Source organism: Mercenaria mercenaria, chromosome 1 (genome assembly GCF_021730395.1).
Source record: "Mercenaria mercenaria strain notata chromosome 1, MADL_Memer_1, whole genome shotgun sequence".
Taxonomy (NCBI): Eukaryota; Metazoa; Mollusca; class Bivalvia; order Venerida; family Veneridae; genus Mercenaria; species Mercenaria mercenaria.
In genome coordinates, this window is record NC_069361.1 from 11036697 (window position 1) to 11061574 (window position 24878).

General features: G+C 35.7%; 1 protein-coding gene across 6 annotated transcripts in view; it reads right to left on the minus strand.

The window, feature by feature from the left end:
* Positions 1 to 1410: 1410 nt before the first annotated feature.
* The window catches only part of LOC123544994 (RNA-binding protein lark-like), a 34456-nt gene continuing 10988 nt past the window's right edge, over positions 1411 to 24878 (minus strand). The window contains exons 2-7 of one of the 6 annotated variants that reach the window (XM_045331199.2): positions 23086 to 23225; positions 18761 to 18844; positions 17682 to 17743; positions 16002 to 16343; positions 10366 to 10395; positions 1411 to 5991 (exon numbers count right to left, since the gene is read on the minus strand). In XM_045331199.2, coding sequence (XP_045187134.2) covers positions 5676 to 5991; positions 10366 to 10395; positions 16002 to 16343; positions 17682 to 17743; positions 18761 to 18844; positions 23086 to 23208 — 957 coding nt within the window. In that variant the 5' untranslated portion in view covers positions 23209 to 23225 and the 3' untranslated portion in view covers positions 1411 to 5675. Of the gene's footprint in view, positions 5992 to 10365; positions 10396 to 14594; positions 14631 to 15995; positions 16344 to 17681; positions 17744 to 18760; positions 18845 to 23085; positions 23226 to 24878 lie in introns of all 6 variants that reach the window. The other 5 variants (XM_045331198.2, XM_045331197.2, XM_045331196.2 and 2 more) reach the window with 5 other exon arrangements.

Consider the following 24878-nt stretch of genomic DNA (forward strand, 5'->3'; position numbering starts at 1 on the left):
GCATCATCGCAGTATGTTGGTTCATGTATATTTCAAGTTTTATGAAATTTTACCTGCTAGTTACTGAGAAATGGCTGTGGACGGACTGACGCCATTTCAATACCCACCTTCCGATTTCATCGGCAGGGGATAAAAAGTACCACGTAGTTTTTCTATGATTTGACCTCACAACCCAGTTGTTGTTGTTGTTTTCGGTTTAACGCCGTTTTTCAACAGTATTTCAGTCATGTAACGGCGGGCAGTTAACCTACCCAGTGTTCCTGGATTCTGTACCAGTACAAACCTGTTCCCCGCAAGTAACTGCCAACTTCCCCACATAAGTCAGAGGTGGAGGACTAATGATTTCAGACACAATGTCGTTTATCAAATAGTCACAGAGAACATACGCCCCTCCCGAGGATCGAACTCGCGACCCCGCAATCCGTAGACCAACGCTCTTACCTACTGAGCTAAGCGGACGGGCTTCTCACAACCTAGTCTTCCCTAGGTAACCCAGTTACAAATCTATCCCAGACTTTAAACAGACAAACATTCCGACAGTCTCATAAGCTAATGTAGAAAATGTGGCATTTTAAGTGTTAACAATGTCTTTCTGTGACTTGACCTAGTTTTTAACATAGATAATCCAGTTTAGAATTTGACCTAAATTTCACCGAGATAAACATTCTGAGAAAGGTTTATTAAGATCAAGCAGAAAATGTGAACATTAGTGTGTTAACAAGCTTTCTGATTTGACCTAGTGACCTAGGTTTTGACCTCGGGTAATCCAGTTTTGAAATCGACCGAATTCATTCTGGTAAATTTTAAGATCAAACAGAAAATGAGTGCTAACAAGGTTTTTTCATGATCTGACCTAGTGTCCTAGTCTCTGACCTGAAGTAACAGTTTAAAACGATCTAGATTTCATAGACAGAAATTCTGACAAACTTGCAAGATCAAACAGAAAATGAAGCCGCTCAAGCATAAACAAGGTTTTCCTATAACTTGACCTAGTTTTTGACCGCAGGTTACCCAGTTTCGATCTTGTCCTAGACTTTATAGAGGCAAACATTTAAACAAAGTTTCATAAAAACAAGTTGGAAAATATTGCCTGTTGAGTATTAGTAAGGTTTCCAAATTAACTGACCCAGTTTCAGAACCCAGATGGCCCAGTTGTCCGAGATTTTACTGAGGGTAATATTCTGACCAAGTTTTGTTAAAATTGGCTAAAATTCTGACCTCCGGAGTATTACAGTCGGACTTTTGAAGCGCATGGCGAACACAAGGTGATCACAGTAGTTCCCCTTGAGTACTTTGTCAGGTGAGCTAAAAATTAAATGGTAAGTGTATAATACAAAGGGTCTTCTGCAGCATGCAACAGTTAGACAATGGCTATGACAATTTCCAGAAAGGACAATAAAGCAAATGGAATCTGTTTTTCTATTTTTTATTTTTGACTGAGAAATGATGACAAAATACATTTATTTCAACGACACTGTTAGTATGACAATTATATACAATTCAATGGACTATGAGACTCTGGGTTCATATTTACTAACACTGAACCTTCTCAGTGTATTTGTTCAGAAAACTACTATCTAAAAAAATAAACAACTTACAGGAAGAAAAAAATTAAAGCATAGTATATCAACTGTCATTTCGGTCAAACTCGGAAACACTTTTTCAAATTCTACGTGACAAAATCTAATTTAGCTTAAACACACACAACGATACAATATTTAAACAAAGAAAGCCTCATATTCTGATAACTATGTCAAAAGAATTATTGCATCTCTGTAAAAACATTACAATAATAAAGTAAAATATTACTATATTTTTGACTTTCAATCCCTTTCATCTGCATCCAAACTTTCCCTTCCTATTAACTTGATGTTTTAACTTGATCCTAAAACGCTAGTTCAGTTGAAACTATTTCTCTAAACATCACAAATGACAATATTTGTTATTGCAGCACTGAAAGGCAAGTACAGAATTTCCAAAATGTAAAGAACTTAAAATATATAAATGTATGGCAACTTGTTTAGAAGAAATTAATGCTACAAACTCTTTCATATAGATGACTCAGACTGCTGTTGATGAAAAATATTTACATCAACCTACATTTCACAAGGTTATTTCATTTTTCAAATAAAGTTATCAAACATTATGCTAATTTCAGTGTTGTCTTAACAAAGAATGTATGTACTATTTAAGAAATATAACCCACAAAAACCTTATTACTGGGTATACGTAATTTGTCACTTAAGTGACATGCACTGTACATGCCATATGCGACAATGTCATAATGCTTTCCCAGCTTTCTTGATGTTTAATCTAAACGCATTTGATGTCTTACTTTAAAACATTGCAGATCTCACAATAGTGGAGTTTACTTCAAACATTCGTTTTGAAATGTAAAAACAAAGTTGTCTAATTTTTTTTCTACTAATGCAGGTCCTGTCATGAAATGACCATATAGTATACAGCCTTACTATACTCAGAAGCACATAATTACTTCTATGATCAAAAAAGCCTTGCGTACAATTTTATTATTAGCCAAAGCTAGGACTTCGGATATACTGAGAATAGTTCAACAAGAAATGAAATCAGCACAATGAATAAATGAATGCTGCCATCTTAAATGATTTTTAGTAGGAAGTAACTGTGAAATACAAATTCACTCTAATTTCTATAAACATAAAGACCTTTTTTAACATTGTAGTCTGATCATATTTTCATTGACGTCTCCTCTCTTTTAAAATGGGACTGTGTGTTAACATTTTAAAATACATGAACATATCTACATTCTCTCAACAACTACTGGTAGTTATGACTAAGATTTGAATTCTTGACTATGCAATCTGAAATCAGTAACAGTTATACCTGAAAAAGGTGGAAGTTTAACATAACTCCAAAGATGTTTTCAAACCAATGCAAACATCTATCATCCATATTTTCCCTCCATAAAGAAACATTGTTCTCTTTTTTCTTATAAACCACTAAAACACTTCTCAAGTCCCACTTAAACCCAAATGAAGCTAACTACAATTTAATCATATGAAATAAATGTTTTATCGACAAAGAAAGCAGGAGACTTTAATGAGGAGCTTATTAGTTCAGAAATACACAAAACATTCAAATTTAGGTCTATACTCTGTAACAGGGAATTACAGCTCACTAAGTGACATGTGTAGTACAGAATATTTCATCTATTTGATTAAAAATAAAAAGACACACTCTGGGCTTTATGAAGTACCATATTAAAAGACTTGAACGCTTTTAAGTACTTATTTACTCAAAATTTTGAGATGAACAGCGCTATGAGCTAAATGTACAACAGGTTAAGTTATCTACAGCAAGTTCTACTGGTTCCCAGCATTAGCCTACAAGTAAGGGATGAAGATCAACTTTCTTTTGGCACCCATAATATGCTTACACAATGACAAGTTATGGAAAAGAGTTACTTCAGAATTATTTTTGAAGCTCCCGACAGTTATAAATATAAGGTAAATATATGGTAAATATGAGACTTTTTTTCAGACATTGGACTTAGATTTTCCTTTACACTAAAATAACAAAATATGAGCATGTAAGTCCGAGATATGCACACACAATTAAACTAAAAGGGAGGCCATTTCCAATCAACTTAAACTTATGTGTTACACAACTGTTGATATGACAGATATAAAACATGTTAATAACAACAGAAACAAGTGATTTATCTACATAACAATGACATAATTGCAGCTAACAGTTTCTCAAACAAATATACAAATACTGCCACTTACAACTTTTAAGTACAGTAGAATGACAATGGCATACTTCATGTTCTCTAATCAAGTTCCTAGCATTTTAGATGTCTTTAGTTTTAGTGTTTCCTTTATTGTTCTTTGTAAAACCAATTAACATGAACATTTCTTATAAAATCATCAACTGCTGAACATATATTTACATAATTATGCTATAGTCTTTCAGACCTCGGTACATGATTTTACAACTGATTACAATTACACAAATGAGCCTAATTTTATAACCATGATTGTAGTTGAAAAAAGAAAATGTGCTGTGAACACCAATCTATTATCATTCATTAGTATCTAAAATATGTGAAGACTGCTGAGCCAGCATTTATATAGCAGTCCTTTTGCCAACCTGCACTTCTTATAATGGTACAATGTACTTCTACAAAATCTTGTGTTTCCATCACATGACCAAAATGCTGAAGGGCAAGTACTGGTAGGTTGTAAATAATTATTTAACTTTCTTTTTTCCATCTTATATCAAGTATTTAGTTTTTCAACACAGCAGAACTTGGTAAATTGTTATGAACATGACTGTTTGATGTAAAGTTCCCAATGATTTGGCAAAATCTGAAAATGAAGGTTACTGAAAGATACAAGTTGGGAGATAAAAAATAAAGCTATTTGGTCCAGCAGCAGTTTCTCTCTGATAAGCTGATATAAACATGTCCTGTTTTTAAACATACTTAAAAAAGTATTCTTTCCCAATATGTATGTTCTATTTCCCATCCAGTAACCATGGTAATACTGTGAAGAATTTCCTACTAGTAAAATGCAAAAAGAAACAAGGCAGAGGACCAACATTTACTGCCATCCTTACTTGTATCAATGTTCAACAAAACTTCAAAAAAAACCCCAAACAAATCTACTAACAGGGCTGAAGTCTCACAGTGTTCTGAAAGAACTAAATCACATCGATAGTGTTCCACCACACAGAACTCTCAAGGTCATGCACTTGTTTTTGGATGACAAAATGCAATATTTAAAGGAACTTTAAAAGAAATTGCAACTTACATAATGCTTGTAATGTGTATGACATTGCTCCAGTGAATTACTTGCCACTTTCTCACAATGATCTACAGAACATTTTTACATGGGGTTATCTGCTTGCCAATTAAACAGAGGGCAACCACGCTGTGAGAGAACACGACAATGTCAAATTGCTGCAGGACATCCGGTTTATCATTACTCATGAAAAATAGCATTATTATTATCTTAGAATTTCAATGAACATGTTAAAATGAAAATGAACAAGGCCTACTTGTAGCTTATCATCTGATAAACTACAGTTCAAACGCACTTGGGAACTTAACCACTTAAGCCAATGCCTTCTCGGTTCAATTCATGTGTATCTGAACTGTGGTTTATCAGACAATAATGTGAAGGTCTTTTTTTTTTTTGATAAATGTACATGGAAAGAGCACTAATGTTTTATTTCAATGAAAGTGTCCATCTTTCTATATGAGAAAAATACCTATGTATTCTAAAACACGGCAAACGTCTTTGCATACAACAATGCCTTGCCCAGATGTGCATACCTTTAGAAATCTAAAGAAAAATTCTATGAAAATAGAAAACAACCTTAAATAACAGACTTGCAATTTGACTCACTTGAAACTAATACTCTCATTCATCACATAACACACTACACTGACGTTTACTTTCAACATCTTGCCCTCAGTCAAGATATACTTATTTGGTCAGATACAAATATTAGACCCTCTTTTCATCAGCCCCTATTTGAATTCTCTTTTCATTTCCATACAGAATAAAACTACACTGTCAGTTACAAATTCTGTACTAGAACTGCACTCACGATCTGTACTGTCAGACAACAAAAGGGGTATAATGTAATGTGTCATAAAATCATTGGCTGAGAAATTTAAAAGTTAACTCCTAAAAGTATATTGGTCCTGTCTGCAGCATACTTTGTTGATCTTGCTGTTGTTTCCTGGCTGCAGCTGCTGCTGCTACAGCTGCCGCTCCCCTTGGAGCCATGGGACCACCACGCCCTGCTGCAGATACCCCGGGACGTGCAGGGGGTGGAGCTGCTCCATTAGCTGGAGTTTTACTGTAAAACCTGTCGTAGTAACTTGAATATGAACTGCTGTAGCTCTCATTACCGGCTCCAGCTTCTGGTCTACCTCGTTCTTCAAACCCATTTGCGGCACTACGTGTACCGGGAGGTGGGGGTAGTTCCTCTGGTAAACGTCTGAAATTGAAAGAAGCATACCTTTCTTACTTTATTACATATAAGATATGCTGGGCTTTAATTAATTAACGACACAACTGCAAACTAAAATTAATATATTCATGTCTTACAATACAAATCTATAATAAATTTTCACTGGATAGTACAAGACTGTAAGCTTTCAAATAAAAGGACAAATATAAGAAGAATCATTGAGACATAAAGACAGTAAATACAATTAGCTGATTTATTCAACAGAATGATCAAATTAATCATTATTTATCACAAATTTTCTGTGTTTCAGTCTAGCTCTAAGTAAAATCTCACCACAGTATTTTATTAGTAACCACTGTGAAATCATAACTATTCATGATGGGCTCGCTTTTTAGCTCGACTATTCATAGAATAGTGAGCTATTGCACTCGCCCATGCGTCGGCGTCGGCGTCTGCGTCCGCGTCCCGATTTTGGTTAAGGTTTTGTATGTAAGCTGGTATCTCAGTAACCACTTGTGGGAATGGATTGAAACTTCACACACTTATTGACTGTGACAAACTGACTTACATTGCACAGGTTCCATAACTCTATTTTGCTTTTTTACAAAATTATGCCCCTTTTTCGACTTAGAAATTTTTGGTTAAGGTTTTGTATGTAAGCTGGTAACTCAGTAACCACTTGTGGGAATGGATTGAAACTTCACACACTTATTCACTGTGATGAACTGATCTACATTGCACAGGTTCCATAACTCTATTTTGCTTTTTTACAAAATTATGCCCCTTTTTCGACTTAGAAATTTTTGGTTAAGGTTTTGTATGTAAGCTGGTATCTCAGTAGTTACTAATGGGAATGGATTGAAACTTCACATACTTGTTCACTATCATGATTTGACATGCACTAAGCAAGTCCCATAACTCTACTCTCTTTTTTTTCAAAATTATGCCCCTTTTTCGACTTAGCAGTTTTTGGTTAAATTTTTGTATGTAATCTGATATCTCAGTATCCACTAATTGGAATGGATTGAAACTTCACACACTTGTTCACTGTCATGATCTAACATGCACTGTGAAGGTCCCATAACTCTACTTGGCATTTTTACAAAATTATGCCCCTTTGACTTAGCACTTTTTTGTTAAGTTTTTGTATGTAAGCTGGTATCCCAGTATCCACAAATTGGAAAGGATTGAAACTTCACACACTTGTTCACTGTCATGATATGACATGCAGTACAGAGGTTCAATACCTCTACTTTGCATTTTACAAAATTATGCCCCTTTTTCAACTTGTATTCATTCAATTGACAAGGCTGTTGAATAGTCGAGCGTTGCTGTCCTCCGACAGCTCTTGTTATAGATTTTGTGATTGCATCCATACATCGAATTTAACTAACAAGTCTTTATAAATTTGAAATCAAAATATTGATGTCACCAGGAATGCCATTTTGCATTTGGAAACTATAAAATTCTATACTCACAAAATTTAACTATTTTACAGTATCTCAGAACATGTTAACTGAAAATAAAACTTACACAAAACAAAACTTTCTTTAAGACTATAGATTCTTCCAGCTAACATAATAATGTTACAATAATGTTGATAATGTTACAAAATATGTATGCCACAGCAAATAAATTTTGACCTTCAAACCTGTACTTATTGGGCAGAAACTGTCAATTTTCACAACTGATTAAATCAAGGGTGCCCTTGGAATACTTATCCTGACTGGCTGGCTATCAAACTTTCTCTAGAATCTATATAATTACACAGTTTGTTTTAAGTATGAAACCATCAAGATAAAAAAGAGACCAATTACTATTAATACACAGCCAATTTTCCAAATTTTGATAAATTCAAGGGCCATAACTCTGGAAATAAAACTATGATCTGGCCAGTTTTTGTACTTCACCTTGATAGCATAATTTTATATAAATGCAGTTAGTTGCAAGACAGATACTTTATTCAGAAAACACTTATCTTTTAGAAATGTCAGTGGGACTATCCAAATGGTTATCAGAACTTGGCTCGGTAGTATACCCATAAACAGTCTAACCAAGCTTGCTGATTACTGGATGAGAGCTTTGTCAATATTTGCAATATTGAGTAGCTCAAGGTCCATAACTCAATAATGACTGGAACAATATGGCTGGTTATGAAACTTTGCTGAAATATACCCATAACATTCTGATCCAGTTTGGTGAACACTGAATAAAAATCCCTTTAGTTCGAGAATGGAAAACATGTCAATTTTCGCAATTTTAAGTATTTCAAGGGCCATAAATCTAGAGGGACTTTGAGGATCAAGCTGTTATCGAACTTGGCTGAGATACTATGAGAGTAACCAAGTTTGGTGATCACTGGATAAGAACTGCCAAGGTTAGAGAGAAGACTGGTCAATTTTTGCTACTCTCGAGTAATTCAACGGCAATAATTCCACAAAGTTTTAATGTTCTATTGGATGAAAAAATTATGAACAAATGCAGTGAACACTATAATGAGGCAAAGGACACTGTCAATTTTGAATAATTCAAGAGCCACAACTGCAGAGATTTGAAGTATCCAGCCCATGATCGAACCTGGCTAAGATATTATGCTCCTTTATAAATATTGTGACCAAGTGAACACTGATTAGGAACTGCTCAAGTTAGTGAGCAGACACTGTCAACTCTCTAAAGTTTGAGTAAATCAAGGGTCACGACTCTGAATCAAGCTTGTTATCCAATTTGGACAAGATAATGTGCCCAAGTTAAATGACCACTGGATATGAGCTGCTTTATTAAGACAGTTCAGCTTTCCTGGTCCGCCCATCACTGGTGAGCCCAAAAAAACATCCTGTTTCGCAAACAGGCTTAAAAATATAGAGACTACTACATTTAAGAAAAAAACACACCATTAGTTCTGCACAAGTTTTTTTCTAACTTTCCAGGCATGTAATTTGAAATTTCCAGAAAATTGATGATGGAATGCAAGCATGAAAGAAAAACCTGATATAACTCATCTAAGCTTCTACTTAATCTAATAAAATTGTCAGAACTTGAGAATAGATAAAATGCAGAGTGAGACTTGTTTACTGTTGAGTCATCATAATCTATTATCATAATTTAAAGTTATTACCGTTACGACTAATTTAATAAATTAAATCAAATGTAAATTTCTTTATAAGTAACTGTATAAATATGATGTGCTATAAAATACATCTGGAACGTTTTGCATAAATTTAAATCTTTAAAACAAAATCTAAACACTACAATATGTTACTGATTAAAATATTAAATAGAATCTGACATTTACTACAAAACAGCAAAATATCATTCAGCAAAAGCACAATGACTGAGATCATTAAAACATTCACCCCCACAAAACAGCTGCAACTGCTTTTAATGTACAGTAATTTACCATAAAAAACAAGCCACACCAATTTTCTAGAATAAAGATCTTGGAATACAGGAAAGATAGAATTACAATAGCACCAATTATATACAAAAGCAATCTGGGTCCCCTAACAAAACCTGAATAAATTCTAACCTTGATACTAAGGTTAAGTCTAAATCATGTTTTCTTTATGCAAAAAGTTACATAAGTAGTCATGGTATCAGAACTCAATTCAGGTCTTGAAAATTCTTTCACTTAATACACAGTGCAATACCCCTTGCTTGACAACAGATGGCTACACCTTCCGAGCTCACTTGAGAAATTCATAAGATCCCCAGTCAACTTCCTTACATCTTTTTGTGTGAGACGCTCAAAACCCTGATTAACACAAGCATTTTGCCCAAAGTGACCTCTATTGATGACTGATTCACGTGTTGTCGTACTGTTTATTTATTTATTTGGGTTTTACGGCGCACCAACAGTTTAGGTTATATGGCGCCAAACAGGACTACAAATTTTGGTTTCACGTACTAAGCTACAGTGAGCAATACTTTTCTTAATAGAAATCCTTCCTTAATTTCATTACAGATTTTCTGCAATATTTGTCCACGTTGATTTCAAGACCTGTTTCAAGCTCTAATAAACAATTCAAACACATCCGCAAAAACTAATCACTACCTACCCTCATCTGATAAGAAATGTTCAATATGCATATGCTGAGTAAATTCAACAAAAACCAATAAATAGGCCTTAAAATCTGTATGTTTGCATTTACCTCACTGTTGGGAAGGTTAGGGAAAACATGAGGTATATGTAATGGGTGATGAACTCTTCAAATATTCATTAGAGATCTTAAGGTTTTTGTCCGTCGTAAGGAAGGTAAAAGCAAACATACATTTTTAATGAATTCACCATCCCTGCTTCTAAATGAAGCTTTAAATATATCCATAAAATTTACTGAAAATAGGAAAGCATGCAAATGACTTTATTCAGGTTTTGTTTTGCATAAAAATGTGACATATTCTCACCTAGGGGGATCGTCATAACCATCGTATGCTCTGAAACAAGCAAGGAACAAATATAACATCAACTATACTGTCCCTTGTTTCTACTCACAAACGGAGTGCTCATAATATACCACTCTACTACTGGTTACGAGTGGATAATACCTTATCATAAATACAAACAGTAAGGTAGTTCTGTACGTTCCGATAAAAAAAATTCTACATTCTACTGTACAACATAGAATTTGATTAAATCCTGATTTTTCAAAACTTCAGAATATACTTATAAAATTCCACAAATAAAAAACTTAGGGTCGTGTGCCTGAGTTTTTGCTAGACTGACTTGAAAAATTTGGACTTCACACAAGTTTTCATAATGGGAGTCTATCAGAAAAATCACAATTTTCTTAACATTTTCACAAATAGAACTTTTTCTACAATGTAGATTTTAATAAAACTTTTCAGTCCTAAATATACATATGGCCTATAAAATTTGAAATATTTGCTCAAGATTAAAGAGATCTGCACATTTCAAGCTGATTTTAAGAGATTATTGAGAATGATTTAATGCACCAGGCTTTTTTATATCATGCCTTATCTTTATAGATGGTAACGTTGTATGCATAAATTTCTTAAGCTTTCTTGAGTTATTGTCCGGAAACCGTTCAACTGTTCCTGGCCAATGTGACCTTTAACTTTGACCTAATGATTTCAAAATCAATAGGGGTCATCTGCTGGTCAGAACCAATATCCCTGTCAATTTTCCTGATTCTAGGCCCAAGCGTTCTTGAAATATCGTCTGGTAACTGTTTTACTGTTCCTGGTCACTATGACCTTGACCTTTGACCTACTGATCTCAAAATCAATAGGGGTCATCTGCTGGTGATGACCAACCTCCCTATCAACTTTCCTACGATCCTTTTCGCAAGCGTTCTTGAGTTATCATCCAGAAACGGATTGGTCTACATACTGACAGACATCTGCAGAACAATATACCCCTCCTCCTTTTAAGGGGGTGGGCATAATAATTCAGTAATATTTAACTGGCCATCTATTTTCCAACAGATTCAGAAATTTAAATTCTAAATTCTTTTTATTATAACGTCTTGTGTAAGGGTTGTCAGAAAAATAGAAAGTCAAACCACTGGATTGAAAACCTACATGATTACAAAAATGAACATATTTAGAATTTTCAAGTCTATAGCTGTGGAAAAACAAAAACTTCTTTCACCAACGGAGCCAAACCATACAAACTAGTTCTTAGTAACTGTTTTAATACAACATAAATATTTTACATCAACTTTATCCAACACGATACCCATCCTACAAATTTTTTTCTACTAATTTCAATAATGCTTTACTTGTAGTCTCCAGAGTCCTGACGTAAATTTTTTGCTATATTTATATTTCAAAGGATAGGTTTATGTGAGCATTAATAGCAGAGAATTTAATTTCAATACAATTAATTAGTTTCTGTGAAACCATACTGCACAATAAATAGTCTAAAGCCTGTCACAATAGGCAGTAAGGTAATGCAAGACAAGAAAATGCAATCTTATTTATTTCCTATAAAATCAGTCAGGTCACTGGCTCTGAAAACCAATCAGAACTACTTTATTCCTCCTTAACATACTGTCCCAACAGCTGGCAGGAGTCAATCAGCTTCCATGTATCTTCATTCCAATACAACTATGTAGTGCTTAAGTACAAAGCTTGGACTTCTTTTCATTATATTTAACCTATTCAATGTCCATTTAAAAATTGTCTCAGAATTAAAGGTCCAATACTAAAGAAAGTGAACATTTTAATTTCTTTTAAAAAGTACAGAAACTATTTCATTTTATTGGAAAATGAAAGTTGATATGTAGAAATTCGAAATAAATCGCAGTATATGTATAATTATTTTTCTATGAAGTATGAAGAAAGTTAAAAAGACCTGGGGGGTCATTCTGTCGATTCATTGAAATTTCAACATAATACACATACATTTCTTTGAGTTCCAAAGACCTTCTGTGAATTTTGACCTGCCAATCTTCATTATTTAGTGTCTTGCAGAAGTCTATGCACTGGCTATGAAAAAAAATGCCAACTCACTTTCCCTTAGTAATGGACCTTTAAATGCTTAAAATCTTTTTCTAAAGACTAAACAAGGCAAAAAATCATGCTTAGTCTGGACCAACTACAAAACATTTTTCTTAATAATTAAAACTTTTCCCTTTTTTAACAACATAGTTTGACTATATACCGTATTTTCCCGAATTAAGGCCCCCCCTCTAATTAACGCCCCCCACCCGTTTTGGAGGGAAAGTAAGTCAACAAGAACGAAAAAAAATCACCTACCTCATTTTTATAAGTCCACATAATAAGTAATTTACAGTAAGTATCCAATGTATTAAGAATTAAACACACTTTTAAACAGTACATGTACCGTAAATCCAAAACGTTTATACTAAGTACGGTACGTATCCAATCTTCAAATAGAAAATTAAACGGTAAATCCATTTTTAACTTGTTTTTGCACCACCCGCGCACAAGCTTCCTGTCGACTTTAAACAAATTTGTGGCAAAGTGTTAACCTTTTCTTCGGCAGTTTTAATAACTTTTAATTTAAAAGCCGGCACATAAGCAGCGTGTCAAACCACTGACATTGTGTATTGCTACCCGCATGTACTAAAGAAAATATTATCGGAGTACACAGCTGTTTGGGTATGATGACGTAATGTGTAATGTCGCGAGCGTGTCACGGAATACATGAGGTACAGTATTTAAATGCATAATTTTAAGACACGCTGCATTAAATTGGATGCCAAATAATTATGTTTTGGGGGGATTAAACAACACAGAAACACTTTACAGTTGGTTTGAACGATGTTTTTAAGTTTTGTAAAAGTTTTTATTTTTTATCTTTTTACCTCTTTGGAAAATGTAACGCCCCCGGGGGCGTTTATTCGGGAAAATATGGTAGTCTAAAAAAAGATCTGCACAATTTTACTGTTTTCAAGTGTAAACTCCAGCAATTTTTTTATCAAGTGTATACACTAATGTACACGCAGGACAAATTCACTTAAATTACCACCTACAAATCATGCACAAAGAAAATAATTAACAAGGCAAAAATAGAACACAGTGATAATAATAACACAGAAAGATAACAGGAACTTCTTAGGAATAGCTTGATAACAAAATAAACACAAAAGGCATAAACACACACAAGAGGGTTATAATGGCCCTGTATCGCTCACCTGTTAAACATGACACTAGAATTATCAAGATAAACATTCTGACCAAGTTTCATGAAGACGGGGTCATAAATGTGGCCTCTAAAGTGTTAACAAGGTTTTCCTTTGATCTGAGTGATGACCTTGTTTTTGACCCCACAAGACCCAGTTTCAAACTTGGCCTAGGAATCATCAAGATAAACATTCTGATAAAGTTTCACGAAGATAGGGTCATAAATGTGGCCTCGAGCATGTTAAAAAGCTTTTCCTTTGATTTGACTGGGTGACCTTTTTTTGAGCCAATATGACCCTGGTTCGAACTTGGCCTAAGAATCATCAAGATAAACATTCTGATAAAGTTGCATGAAGATAGGGTCATAAATGTGACAAGAGTGTTATATGGCTGATAGGGGCAAATTAGAAAATGTTGCCCCTTTCTGGGGCAGTAACTCTACAGCCCATGATGGAATCTAGCCAGTTTTCTTATCTTATTGTGACTTATGCTGTATCAAGTATGGTTAAAATCAAATGTAACATGTAACTTCCATTGTGTTCACAAAGTAAAACTTTACAAATTTTGCCTCTTTCAGGGATCAATAAGGGGCTGTAACTCCAGAACCTATAATTGGAACTGATGAATTCACCATGGAATCCAAGATCTATTATTGTTAAAAATATTTTGCAAGTTTGTATCAAATCAAACCATAAATGAAATCTCTATGAAAATTTTTGCCCTTTAAGGGACCATAACTTTGGAACCCATCATGGGATCTGGCCAGTTTTCGAAAGGAACCGAGATATTATACAAATACAAGTTGTGTGCAAGTTTGTTTAAAATTAACTGCAAAATGTGGTCTTTATCGTGTTCACAAGAAATTGTGAACAGACCACGGACGAATGATCACAACAACTCACCTTCTCACTATGTGATAGGTGAGCTAACAAAACAATAAACATATATGCAACAATGAACTTTCCTTGTCTTCTGCATCAGGAAATAACTTTCAACTTGCAACAGAAAATTACCACACTTACCGTGTTACCTGTGTTTTCTTCCCACTTATCTCAGACCTAGAATGGGGATGGGGACCTTTAAAACTTGGAAATGTGCTTTGTTCCTTTAAGGTTTAGTGCCATTTTTCAACAGTATCTCTGTTAACAATGGACAATTAACCTAACAAGTGTTCCTTGATTTTACACCAGTAGTAACCTCTTCTCTACAAGTCAATGTCAGCTTCTCCAAATAAATCAGAGGCAGAGGACGAATGATTTCAGAGACAATGTACTTCATAAAAATGTCATGTGGAAGATACGCCTTGCCCTGGAATCTAATACAATACCCCACGATCTGCACTCTCCCTATTGAGCAAGTGGTCAGGCTCAGCAGTGCTTTGTAAATTTTATTCTTTCTGATCAATATACACTGCTAAATTTGCTTTCATGATATTAAATAGTTCCATTATGCAGTGTAATCAATTCAAACAGCGACAAAGGTAGAAATGATAAAACAGCATGAACTTTGAGCAAATGTTACCAAATATTACCTTGAATTCGTGTCTTTTCCAGTTTAATTTGAGAAAATGATGCATTAAAGACTGTGAGCCCCAATTATGAAGGGAAAAAGGCATCCAAGGTCTTGAATCAAGGCAATTTAAATGGTACTTTTGTGTGTTTGATAGTGTATTACTGTAAATGTGGAAGTATTAGTATGTCAAGACTGTTAGCTCTGTAATTGGGGAATAAAAATACTATTTGCCATTGGGATTGGGCAAGAACTTGAGCCCCAAGTTTATCCCCAAATTAACCCACAGAATTTCTTATCAATGCTAAATGTAATAATGCAAAGCTTTTTTCTTCGTAATAGAAAGAGCATTGAAACTCGAGGGTAAACGATTTGTACGAGGGGGCATAGCCCCCGAGTATAAATTGTTTAGCCGAGAGTTTTAATGTTCTTTCTGTTTTGTATCATAGCCTGCCATATATGGTAGTTGAAGGCGTTCCACATTGCCATATACAGCAGTTCAGTGTGTACTAAAATCCTTGCTTTACAAATGTGTAAAGCCCAGGTAAAATAAACCAATGCTAGAGCAGAAAATCAATAAAATACACTTCGCAGTCTACTGTTTCAGACACGCAGGCATACTTTTCTTTCCAACAGTGCGGTAACTAGCGTGCGGGTATTAAATACCTGCACACTTTTAGTTACCGCACTCTGTACTCAGAGTATACGAATTACCTGCACCAAATTTGTTAAGAAAAAACACCGAGCTATGATACAACCACATTTTATAGCACTTTCTTCTTTTTCAAAAATATCCACACTCTGCTTTAAGACAAGGAAATTCAAGCTGTTTTTTCTGACTCAATGCAATCATAAACATAACGCGATTTTAAACGTAATAAGAGTGGACTATGGAGCCTCTGCCTCCTGCCTACCTGTACCTATAATAATCTGGAGGTGGCCGATCATATGGATCAGCTGGTCGTGGAGGGTATCTGTCATAGGCCGCGTATCTGTCTGGTGGATATCGAGGGAGAGGGTATCTATCATAGGGGTCTCTGGGAGGGGGAAGTCTGTCTTCTCTGTCATATGCCAATCGTCGATCATCTGGAGGTAGAGGTCTGGGAGGTGGTAGCCGTTCTGGATAATGTCTATCGTAATAATCATATGGATAAGGGTCTCTACCATATGGATGTGCCCTTGGTGGGGGATATGGATCATAGTCTCTGTCACCACCTCTCAGGCCACCACGCCCTCTTCCACCTCCCCTACCTCCTCTGCCCCTGTAAAATTATTAATGACAATATTTAGAATAACATTAAAGTACTTAATGTCAATAAAAGTCAATACTACATGTAACGAGATGTTTCATAACAAGTATGCCCCCATGATGGGTTGTCCCATCCTGTGATCACTAGGACTTCGTAAGTCCAATCATACAACAAAGTTTGAAGGTTTTTTGTGAAGTGGTTCTCAACTTATTGAGTTACAAACCATTTTCAAGGTTCAGGCCGCTGTGACTTTCACCTTTACCTAATGACACCAAAAACAATAGGGGTCATCCACTTGGTAAGTCCAATCATGCTACCAAGTCTGAAGGTTCTGGGTCAAGTGGTTCTCAAGTTATTGAGCAGAAATGTTGTAATGTTCAAGATTTGCATCCCTGTAACCTTGACCTTTGACCCCGAAAAACAATAGGGGTCATCTACTTCATAACCAATCATGTTATCAAGTGGTTCTCAAGTTATTGGGCAGAAACCATTTTCAAGGTTCTGGCCCTTGACCTTGTTCCCAAACCTACTGACCCCAAAAACAATAGGGGCCATCTACTTCAAAAGCGCAATAAAGCTAAAGGGTTTGAAGGTCCTGGATAAAGTGGTTCTCCAGTTTAGCAACCCCAGCTTATCACTGATACGACTCCAGATTAACTGGAAAAATGCAGAAATCTGACACCAGTATTGAGTGGAAACTTTTCATTCCAGGACTGACCAACCGACCATTGCAAAGCAATATACACGCTCTTCTTCAGAGGGCAAAAATATACCACACAGTTTCTGATGTACTGCAGGGTGGATCAATATCAAACAAAGTAGTATGAACCAAAACAAAATAGGACTGGTTTGATTTTTAATTCTTATCTCATTTATTTTGTTTGGTTTAACGTTGCACCGACACAGTAATTATTGTAGGTCATATGGCGACTTTCCAGCTTTAATGGTGGAGGAAGACCCCAGATGTCCCTCTATGCATTATTTCATCAAGAGCGGGCACCTGGGTAGAACCACTGACCTTCCGTAAGCCAGCTGGATGGCTTCCTCACATGAATAATTCAACGCCCAAAGAGAGGCTTGAATCCACATCAATGAGGAGCAAGTGATTTGAAGTCAGCAACCTTAACCACTCGGCCATGGAGGCCCCTAATTCTTAGCTAAATATGCTGGTATGATTATCATTAGTACTGTAATAGTTTTCTTGCAAAATGGGCTTGCTTTTTAAAACTGAAAATCAATTTTCTGTTTTAGTACAAATTAAATCAACCAATTAAGACAGACTTACAGCGTAATTCTCATACTGAATACACAAACATGTAATATCTTCCAAAATGTTTCTAACATACTTACCCCATCATTTTGCCACCACCACCACCACCTCTGCCACCGCCTTTACCACTTCCTGTAGATTTCTGAAATATACATTGAACTCATTTCCTGTATACAAAGTGAATTTCCTACAAGTAGTGACCAGACCACTTCCGGTATATACAGTGAATATATCACATCCTACATCTAGAGAACAGACCACTTGCTGTATAAACAGTGAATACATAATTTCCTACATGTAGTGAACAGACCACTTGCTGTGTATACAGTGCAGGGGCGGCAAATTCAATTGTCCGTATTGCCCAGGTTGTCCTAAAGCTTGTACGGCCAAGTGAAATTTGACCAGAATTTACTATATAACTATCATACGGACAAGGACAAAATAGCAATTGACAAAAACGGATAAGCAAGCCAAAATCAGATTTCGCCGCCCCTGCAGTGAACATCACTTCCTGTATATACAGTGAATATATCACATCCTACATTTAGTGAACATACCGCTTCCTGTATACACAGTGAACATACCATTTCCTGTATGTACAGTAAATACGTTGTATATCAAGACCTACATTTAGTGAACTGACCACTTCCTGTCTATACAGTGAATATATCACATCCTACATTCAGTGAACGTATCACTTCCAGTAAGTACAAGTACTTTATACCCCAGTCACACATATGGCGCGGATAACTACGTCTAGCCACGGATAGAAACGTAGCAATCCGTATCGATCCGTACCTGAGCCGTACCTTAAAGTAGTAACCCGTATCAATTCAATGTGTGAAATCACGCATCTCGCCCTTCTTTCACAACCACTGGGTTACATACAAAAACTTAATCAAATCGGGACGCTGACGAATGGCCGAGTCTTATCGCACAACCTATCCTTCAGAATTTTAATAGTAGAGCTACAAGCTCTGGGAATTATTTCTTTGGAATACAAATTCTTTGCTTTAAACTGGAAAAAATGAAAACTGGCATCAGGAACAGGGCTTTTATTAGGCCCTGTAGGACAGGTAGAACAAGCCCTGCTAGGTAATGGTTTCTGTCAACTGATGTAAATTCATAATTTTTAAAACAAGGCCTTCCCCAGTCGTACCTCGACATTGATTCTCTGTCCTTTAACAAAGGTTCCACCTAGTTCTTTGATTGCTTGCTCCGCCTCCTCTTCTACTGTCATATGCTACAAATGTATAAGAGACATCACTACACATATGTATGCATTATAATAATTATGTTCAACTACTTCAATACATGCAAATTTAGTAAAGGTGTGTTAAGGACCATGTAAACACCTTTGAGACCAATCCTCGGGTAAATTTTCATTTTGGAAATCATACCTGACAGACCCATAATATTCAACACATATACATACAGAATTGTTCAGAAGGAGTAGAAAATACTTTCTGTAATGGTCACTTTGTTCGGTAACATGTGTTTTGCAACACATGTACTTCGACTGTCCACATTCTATTTTAAAGAAAATATCAAACTTCTTTTTTGAACATTTTTTTCTCTAAGTTTGTTTCTGTTGTGTGTCTAACATACTTACCTAGGTGCTCCGGGAAATGAAACTGATTAAGTGGTATATACTTTGAAATATTGCAGTTTTTGGTCATTTTGACAGCTCTACTTTCACTTTCATTTTGCAACTTTTGTATTCTTTTTAAAATGTACATTGTAACACTTTCAACTCCCGGAGTACCTGGAGATTTTGTTAGTCACACAATAATCATAAAAGTAATGACAAAATACTTCTGAAAAAGAAGCTGGATATCTTCTATGAATTAGAACACAAACTGTCAAGTACATGTGATATAGGACAAAATGTGCTGTTCAATAAAATACAACCTGTCTTGAAAGTTTCTTCTACTTATTATAAATAGTTTGGTATATCAGATTAACCAACGTATATGTGGCATAAAAAAACAAAAACAAAAATTCACCCGAGGGGTGGTTTCAAAAGACTTTACAAGAAACTTAAAAAAATACCCAGAAAAGTGAGCACTAAAATTTTTATTTCTGGTTTAAAAATCTGATAGAGCCAAGCATACTGAATGTGAATACTTAAAGCACAAAGACTTAGTATCAAAACATAAACGTTATTTAGTTGGCATTTTTAAGGCAACATCACTACCATTAAAAAGTGTCCAATGTTATATACACTGTCATATCAGTCAAAATTAATCAATACAATTCGTGATTACCAATTGTTCCATGTTTCTCATTATTAAATGCATTTTATAGCCTTCTGCAAACAAAAAAAACCTCTTTATATGACATTCTTGTACTACTGATGAAGCAGAAATGGGGCTCTGAACTGTGATGCAATGAATGATTTATATTAATGAGCTGTTTAATTTTCAAAACATGACTGGACATAATCAGTGTTTTTTCCCCACTAGTTTGGGAATGGGGTCGGAGCCTTGACAACTGGGAACAAGGGTGCCAGAATGTCACAATATACGCCCGTCACAGCAAATTTGTTTACACTAGCACCTGTATTTGCAAATGGAATTTTAATTTTCTAGTTGTTTACAATGTTGTTTTTTTTAGAAATTATTGTAATTCTTTTATTTTTCTAAGTCCACAAAAAAAAATCCTTACCAGGTAGAGATACCTTAAAATACACCCAAAATTTGAAAGTAACATCAATGTTGTACCACAGAAAAGTGGTCTTGGTTTTTCCCTACGGTCAGTTATAAAAAAGTTACAATGTAAGTTATTTATAGTAACAACTAAGGGAAGTTAATCTTTAAAGAAAAAAAAAAAAAAAAAAAAAAAAAAAAAAAATCAAAAAAAAAAATTACAAGTCCACATAAAAATCCTTACCAGGTAGAGATAGCTCAAAATACACCTCAGAATTGGATGTAACATGCATGTTGTACTACAGAAATGTGGTCTCGATTTTTCCCTACGACTTGTAATGAAAAAGTTACAATATAAGCTATTTATAGTAACAGCAAGGGAAGTAATTCAAAAGAAGGGACCAGTACATGACACTCCGTCTCATGATGGTGTACAATTGTGCCAAGTTACATCAAAATCCCTCCATGCATGAAGAAGAAATGCTCCGGACAAAGTCATTCTTGTATCTGACCTTTGACCTTTAAGTGTGACCTTGACCTTAGACTGAGGGACCTGGTTCTTGCGCATGACACTCCGTCTATGCTTGTGAACATTTGTGCCAAGTTGTATCAAAATCCCTCAATGCATGAAGAAGAAATGCTCTGGACAAAGTTTTCATTCTTGTATCCTTGACCTCTAAGTGTGACCTTGACCTTACCCCTAGGGACCTGGTTCTTGCGCATGACACTCCGTCTCATGATGGTGAACAATTTTGCCAAGCTATATCAAAGTCCTTTCATGCATGAAGAAGATATGCTCCGGACAAAGTTTTCATTCTTGTATCCTTTGACCTCTAAGTGTGACCTTGACCTTAGACCTAGGGACCTGGTTCTTGCGCATGACACTCCCTCTCATTATGGTGAACAACTGTGCCAAGCTACATCAAAATCATTCCATGCATGAAGAAGATATGCTCCGGACAAAGTCATTCTTGAATTTTTCATTCTTGTATCCTTTGACCTCTAAGTGTGACCTTGACCTTAGACCTAGGGACCTGATTTTTGCGCATGACACTCCGTCTCATCATCATGAACAATTGTGCCAACTTTCATAAAAATCCCTCCATGCACGAAGAAGATATGCTCCGGACAAAGTCATTCTTGAATTTGACCTTTGACCTCTAAGTGTGACCTTGACCTTAGACCTAGGGACCTGGTTCTTGCGCATGACACTCCGTCTCATGATGGTGAACAACTGTGCCAAGTTTCATCAAAATCCCTCCATGCATGTAGAAGATATGCTCCGGACAAGGTCTGTGGACGCCGCCCGCCCGCCCGCCCGCCCAACCGCCCATCCGCCCGCCAGGGGCGTTCCCATAATACGTCCCGTTTTTCAAACGGGCGTATAAAAATGCGTCGTAAAACACCCAAATTGTGATTTTATATTTCAGAATTATCTGTTGTAGGTGTAATAATTTGAGCGGTAAACAAATTAGTTTTAAGGTTTGTCTCACGAACAAAACATCAATTTTGACGTACTTTTAGCATCACTTTTATTGATTTTCTTTGTATATAATACTTACAATTGTAGACGGCATGTTTACGATCAGCAGACGCTTACATTATCATAAAATCTGTAAAAAGATCCTTTGGAAGCAAAGAGTGCAACCATGCCTTTCAATGATGCAGCTTAAGGGGAAGTAACTACAATTGACTGTTTACGAAACAAAAACCATTTACATAAACACCAACGTAATATATATCTAAACCTAAACAGGGTTTTCCCTTGGGTTTTTTATTTGGGAGTCCATGGACTCCCATGGCTGCTAATTTAAGGGTCCCTAATAATTTTTGGGGGTCCACAAATTATTTATCTTGAAAATGGACATTATTACTATAAAAATTTACCCTAAAAACGAATGAACTTAATTGTATCTTTTTAATTTAGATAGCAGTTGATTCAATATTTTGGAATGGTATCTTTCAAAATGGCATGAGCTTCTCAATTCAGACCGATTACAAAAGGTGTGATAGTCTTTTTGTTATGATCAAATAGCTAGTAATTACCGGCAATTAAGGTGTCACCTCGTGTCAATTATGTTGTTCACAGTTTTATCTCGGTTAAAGATAATACTCGATCCTTAATTAGTATCATAATTTTTTTGTGATTTATTTTTTTCATCAAAATACTTTGAATTTATATGAAATTAATTTTGTTTAATAAAAAAATAAACCATTCGATCTTTTACGGAACATAACGGCAATTTTAGATTTTAGCGATGACAGTTAGCGCGGAGAGTAGTTTTCCTTTACCAAAATGGCGAACATCGATAACAAAACTTGTTTTGAAGTTGGAAAATCGTCTATACCTGTGTATAATGAGCACCCACGATTCGGGGATGGTCCCGGTGGTAAAAAACTGCGCATTTTACATGAGTATCTGCGCAAAGGAGGCTTCAGTGCAAAGGAGTTTCGTGACCGATTTTGCAGGTCCAGTGGACGCAGAGGTACTAAAAATGCGAGTTCAAAGCAGTAAAAGCGCGTCAGGGACGCAGAAAACCTGCGTCCGGGAAAACCCTGCCTAAATTTCGTGTCATGTTGTTAAAATTTTCAGGCATTTTTTTCAACTTTCAATTGGGAATTTTGAAGGTAAAACTTGGAATAAAACATACTATTTCTCATTGGGATTGGGGCCGAACTTAGGCCCCAAATCGACCCAAAAAACACACACGGATAATTGTCTTTTGACGTCTGAAGTTGTTAATGATACTCTTAAATTGAAGTAAAAAACTAAATGTCAGTTTGAATCATGTAATATAATATACCAAACCCATACTCAACAGGTTCTTCTACTCACCACAAAGCCAAAGTTTCTTAAAACATCACATTCTGTAACCCGCCCATACTGTTCAAAAAATGGCCGCAAATCCTCCCCAGTTGTATCTGATGAAAGATTTCCTACAAATATCTTGGTAGGCATTATTGCCTATAATCCATCTGTAAAAGAGGAGGAAAAAAGCAAGAATTATTTGCAAAGTTTCTTTCTACAACAGTAAAAGTTAGGTGGCTACTCACTGGGGTTTTGTGAAAACTTATTTGAGCCGTGCCATGAGAAAACCAACATAGTGGGTTTGCGACCAGCATGGATCCAGACCAGCCTGCGCATCTGGTCAGGATCCATGCTGTTCGCTTTCAAAGCCTATTGCAATTAGAGAAACTGTTAGCGAACAGCATGGATCCTGACCAGACTGCTCGGATGTGCAGGCTGGTCTGGATCCATGCTGGTCGCAAACCCACTATGTTGGTTTTCCCATGGCACGGCTCATATAATGCATATTTTTTTTACTGAAAGCCACAGCTCTGGTCTTGCAGACTGAAATACCTAACAAACCCCAGGTGCAGAACTTCATATGCTGAACTAGAGATGCTTTTGAGGAAAACACATGTCTCCCACAACTGCCTCTTCATCTAAATAGTAAGTCAGTCTTTATATACTGTTTACTTAGAGCACATGTGCATGCGCATTTTTGACACCAAAAGGACTCCTATACTACGTACAGGTGCCGGTTTGAGGTCAAAAATGCGCAAGAAATCTTAGTGTTTTTTGGTAATTCAAGGGCCATAATTCCGAAGTGCCTGGGCGGATTTTGCTAGTTATCGAACTTGGCCGAGCACTTATTGGCAAACACATTTTGCTCAAGTTTGGTGATGATCGGGTGAGAAATGTTCGACTTAGTGTGGACAAGCTTTGTGACAGACACACAAAGACTGGAGTAAATCAATATGTCTCCCACACCACTGTGTGGTGGGAAGTTAACATAATAATATTCCTAAATGCTTTCACAACTCTAGGTCAAATACTTTTTTCGAATAATTATGCACATTATGTGACATAAAATTTGGACAGACATGTTTTGGTAACAATGATATTTGCGTATTTCGGCAGTTTCCCCTCACCAAAATAGGCTATTCCCCCCCCACCCCCAAAAAGGTGTTCCCCGCGTCAAATTAAAAGATTTTATTTCCAAAATGTAACAGCATATATTCGGGCATGAGATCCGCAATAGCTAACATGAAATTGGCAGAAATGACATCAAAAACGTCCTTTTTAAGATCAAAATTGCATCAAGGTTACCGTTGCGAAAATATGTGACAAACAAAACATCGGCGATTTTCAAGAGAAATATGGACTTCAGTCAGTTTAAAAATTAAATATGTTCCATTATGCCAGTTAATCATTTATGATAATGAAAAATGACAATATCTCTCCTAGTTTATGAAAAACTAGAGATCAAAATCGCGCGAATGTACCAATTTTCGGATAGTCAAAATTTCAGACGTTTTCAAATTTCAATGGCATTAACTGAAAATTGAAAAATAACAGTTCTTATAAGTTGTATTAGTGTCTTAATTAATTTTACCACCCTTAAATTTCACGATTTTAAATCCAAAAGTGGTTTTGAAAAAATGCAAACCATTCAAACAACATTCAGTTAGGAAATGTAGAGATTTATATCACTTAGTATGGAAATTAAACATATTTCTCTTTTCCCAATTTTGGGCATTATCGCACTTATTTTTCCCAATTCAGTGGGCACAGGTACCTTTATTTTTTCCAAAAAAAAAATCACTGGGTAAATTTAAATAAGT